The sequence below is a fragment of the Echinops telfairi genome, unplaced genomic scaffold (genome assembly GCF_000313985.2).
Source record: "Echinops telfairi isolate 266 unplaced genomic scaffold, ASM31398v2 ScPeMD7_5868;HRSCAF=6743_0, whole genome shotgun sequence".
In the NCBI taxonomy this organism is placed as follows: domain Eukaryota; kingdom Metazoa; phylum Chordata; class Mammalia; order Afrosoricida; family Tenrecidae; genus Echinops; species Echinops telfairi.
The window spans coordinates 1,054,804-1,057,994 of record NW_022109767.1 but is presented as its reverse complement, the minus strand read 5'-3'; the positions used below and the strand labels follow the sequence as shown (position 1 = coordinate 1,057,994).

Sequence of the window (3,191 nt, the reverse complement as noted above, 5' to 3'; positions counted from 1 at the left end):
GGGCCCGTTCTTGTGGGAGTTGATGTAGGTATGTGAGAGGCGGGGGCCCGGGGAGCCATTCCCGCGTCCTGGGAAGAGCCTCGCCCGACTTCCACTGGGAAAAGGCCTAGAGCTGGGCCGTTTCCGCCCCTGGGGGCTTCTCTTTCCGCAGGTCCGGGCCGTGGTGACCCAAGGCCAGGCCAAGCACCCGGGTGGGGGTGGGGAGTTCCTCGGATAGAAAGACCCCGCTGAGGACTCCCAGCAACTCCCTGAGTAAACGCCTGTCCCGTCCCGTGACTCGAAGCGCTGCCTTTCATTCCAAGTGCTGTCAGGTCGAGGGCAAGGCCACTTCCAATGTGCCCTGCGTCCAGACCCCCAGTTAAGGTGACCAGATTTAAAGCGGGACACCATGAACCGGGGGTGGGGGGAGTGTTCTTGATTAAAAATTTGGTCTACATGGACCAAATAAACCGTTCCCTAGCTTGTCGTGCATTCTTTCCAAAAATCGGGACTTTTTTAAAACGCCCACAATCGGGACTGTCCAGCCCAAAGCGGGACGTCTGGTCACCTCTTGCTGCAAGAGGGGACAGGACTCCTCTCCTAAAACCGCTCCCGGAGGGACTGAGCGAACAGACTCCTTGGATGCTTCCGGCAGCTGTGATTTAGGGGCTCCCGCGCCAAGATTCTACCAGAATGGCTCCCATCTGACTTGTCTGCCCACCTCCCCTACATCCTGGAGTTGGGCAAACTCCCTGTGTTCCAGCACCTCGACTCCTCCCACATGACATCCTGACAGTCCAGGTCCTCTGTCCCCGCAGCCATATTCCCTAGGCGTAGTAGCCCTTGCCCTCTGTGCCTCTTTCTTTTCTTTTTATTAAAGCTTCTTGTTTTTATTTTTAATCATTTTATTGGGGGCTCATACAACTTCTGTGCCTCTTTCTAACTCCCTCCCAAAGTTCTTGGAAAAGAACCCTGGCAGTTCAATAGTTAGCAGTTGGCTGCTGACTGAAAGGTTCGCAGTTTGAACTCACCTGGGAAAAACGGGTGGTGTCTGCCTCCCTAAAAAACTTAGGACCTTGGAAACCCTGTGGAGTATGTCAACTGTGATCATGGACTCCAAGAACAAGGAGTTAGGGTTCTGTTTGTTTGGGGGGGGTGTGCTAGGAGGGAGCCTACTCTTAATGACATTGGGTCGATTCCAACTCAGTGAGCCTGTAGGGCAGTATAGAACTGCCCCTACGGAGTTCCTAGATACGGGGTTCCTAGATGGTAGGAAACCTTATCTTTCTCCCGCGGAGCACCTTGTGGTTTTGAACTGCTGACCTGGTTTGCAGTGCAACTAGCAACCCACCTTGCCAGCAGGGCTCCTAGGAGGGAGGAGGACCCAAAAGATAAAGGACAAACTGTCCACTTGCCTTGGTTATTTTTATAGTCTCCTGATTGGGTCTCTACTGAATTTTAAAAAAATCTAGTGGGCTATTTTTTTCCCTGGGAGGTGGAGTCAAAATTGTCTCTCTCAGTGGAAACTTCACAGACTACCCAATTACTTGAGAGCTGCTGCCATTCAAAAGGAGATGATGCTGGTGATATATTTTTTTCCCCCCTGATCATTAGAATGTGAAAGCTTCACACTCCCTCATTGATTTTCTTGGGCAGCTTCTGTCAGGAAGCCTACCTTTCTCGCTCCCTTGACCCAGTGGTTGACAATGATGGAACTTTGTAGATCTGGACTGCCGTGTGGCCATGAGCCTCAGGTGGCTCTCGAGAAATCGAAGTGTGGTTACTGAGACAGGGAAACTGAATTTTAAGTTTATTTCATTTTTGTTGATTTCAGCAGCCACATGTTGTCACGGGCTATCATATTAGATGACACAATTAGATGTGTATGTAGCTTTTAAATTCTGATCCATTTCTTTTCTCTAGAGAGAAAACTAGGACCTGTGGAGGCTAGGGGCAGCCAACGCATCACACAGAGACTCCGGTGAGGGGTGCGAGGTATTTCCCTCACTGTGGGAAGTGCTAGCTGCTTCACCTCTGCCTCAAGATCCACTATTGGAGCTTTTTCATAGAAATCATGGCTTCACCCATTCCTACCAAAAAGCTCAAGGATGAAGCCACCTGTGCCATCTGCCTCAGCTTGATGACTACCCCAATGAGCATCAGCTGTGGACACAGTTATTGCCAAAAATGCATAATGGATTTCCTTCAGAACCCAAGCTTTCTAACAGCAGGGGAAGAGAAGTTCTGTCCCCAGTGTCGGGCCCCCTTTGGAGAGCAGAGCCTTCGGCCCAACAAGCAGCTGGGAAATCTCATTCAGGCCATCAAGGAGATGAGCCAGGAAGTAGTCTGTGAGGAACACGGAGAACAACTCCAGCTGTTCTGTGAGGATGAGGGCCAACTCATCTGCTGGCGCTGTGAGCGGGCACCACAGCACAAAGGGCACACCACATCCCTTGTTGAAGATGTGTGCCAGGGGTATAAGGTGAGTGGGAAAGGAGGGCAGAGGCGCATCAAGGGCCTGTTCTCCTGCCTCCTCTCTAAAACCTGAGATTGTTTAGTGTGAAACCCGGAGATATGATTTTGAAATATAGCTTCTCTTGTGTCACTAGTTTTGATAGGTCTTTTCTGAGTCGAGTCCAGACTATCTGTCTTGACCGTCAAGGATGGTTAGATACTCTTGTCTCTGTCCTTTCTGGATATGATGAACTTCTCCCCATTCTAGAACATTGTACTCAAACCCATAACTGCATGTCTTATTGCTTCAGGTTGGGTAATAATTCAAAAACTCACGTGTGGTAGGATCTCAAAATACAAGGATGAAACACCACCTTTAGATCTCCTCTATTCTACAACAGAAGATGGAAGTAACCAAAAATATGCTGTCCGGTTGATTCCAACTAATAGTGCCCCCAGATGTGACAGAGTAGACCTGTGTCCCTGGCCCGCAGGAACGTCAACGCAGACCCTGGAGGGGGGAGTGGGAATTGAAGGGAACAAGAGACACGAGAAATGGAAACAAGACAGTAATCTGATGAAGTCTCTATTGAGTGAAAGGTTGCAGCCTATATAGGCCAGGGGAGGGGAAACACCCATCGCACATGTAAATTAGGCCACTTTGGTAATAGACCAATCAAGGAGTCTGGGGGAACGCGCCCTCAGTAACTGTTTACAGTCTTCAACCAGGTCCGTGAAGTGACGTCATTTTATGCAAA

General features: G+C 49.8%; 1 protein-coding gene across 2 annotated transcripts in view; it reads left to right on the top strand.

The window, feature by feature from the left end:
- The window catches only part of TRIM38 (tripartite motif containing 38), a 14,964-nt gene continuing 11,773 nt past the window's right edge, over positions 1–3,191 (top strand). For both annotated transcript variants that reach the window (XM_045295729.1, XM_013007211.2), the window contains exons 1-2: positions 1–28; positions 1,903–2,461. In XM_045295729.1, the coding sequence (XP_045151664.1) occupies positions 2,054–2,461 (408 nt within the window). In that variant the 5' untranslated portion in view covers positions 1–28; positions 1,903–2,053. The remainder of the gene's footprint in view (positions 29–1,902; positions 2,462–3,191) is intronic.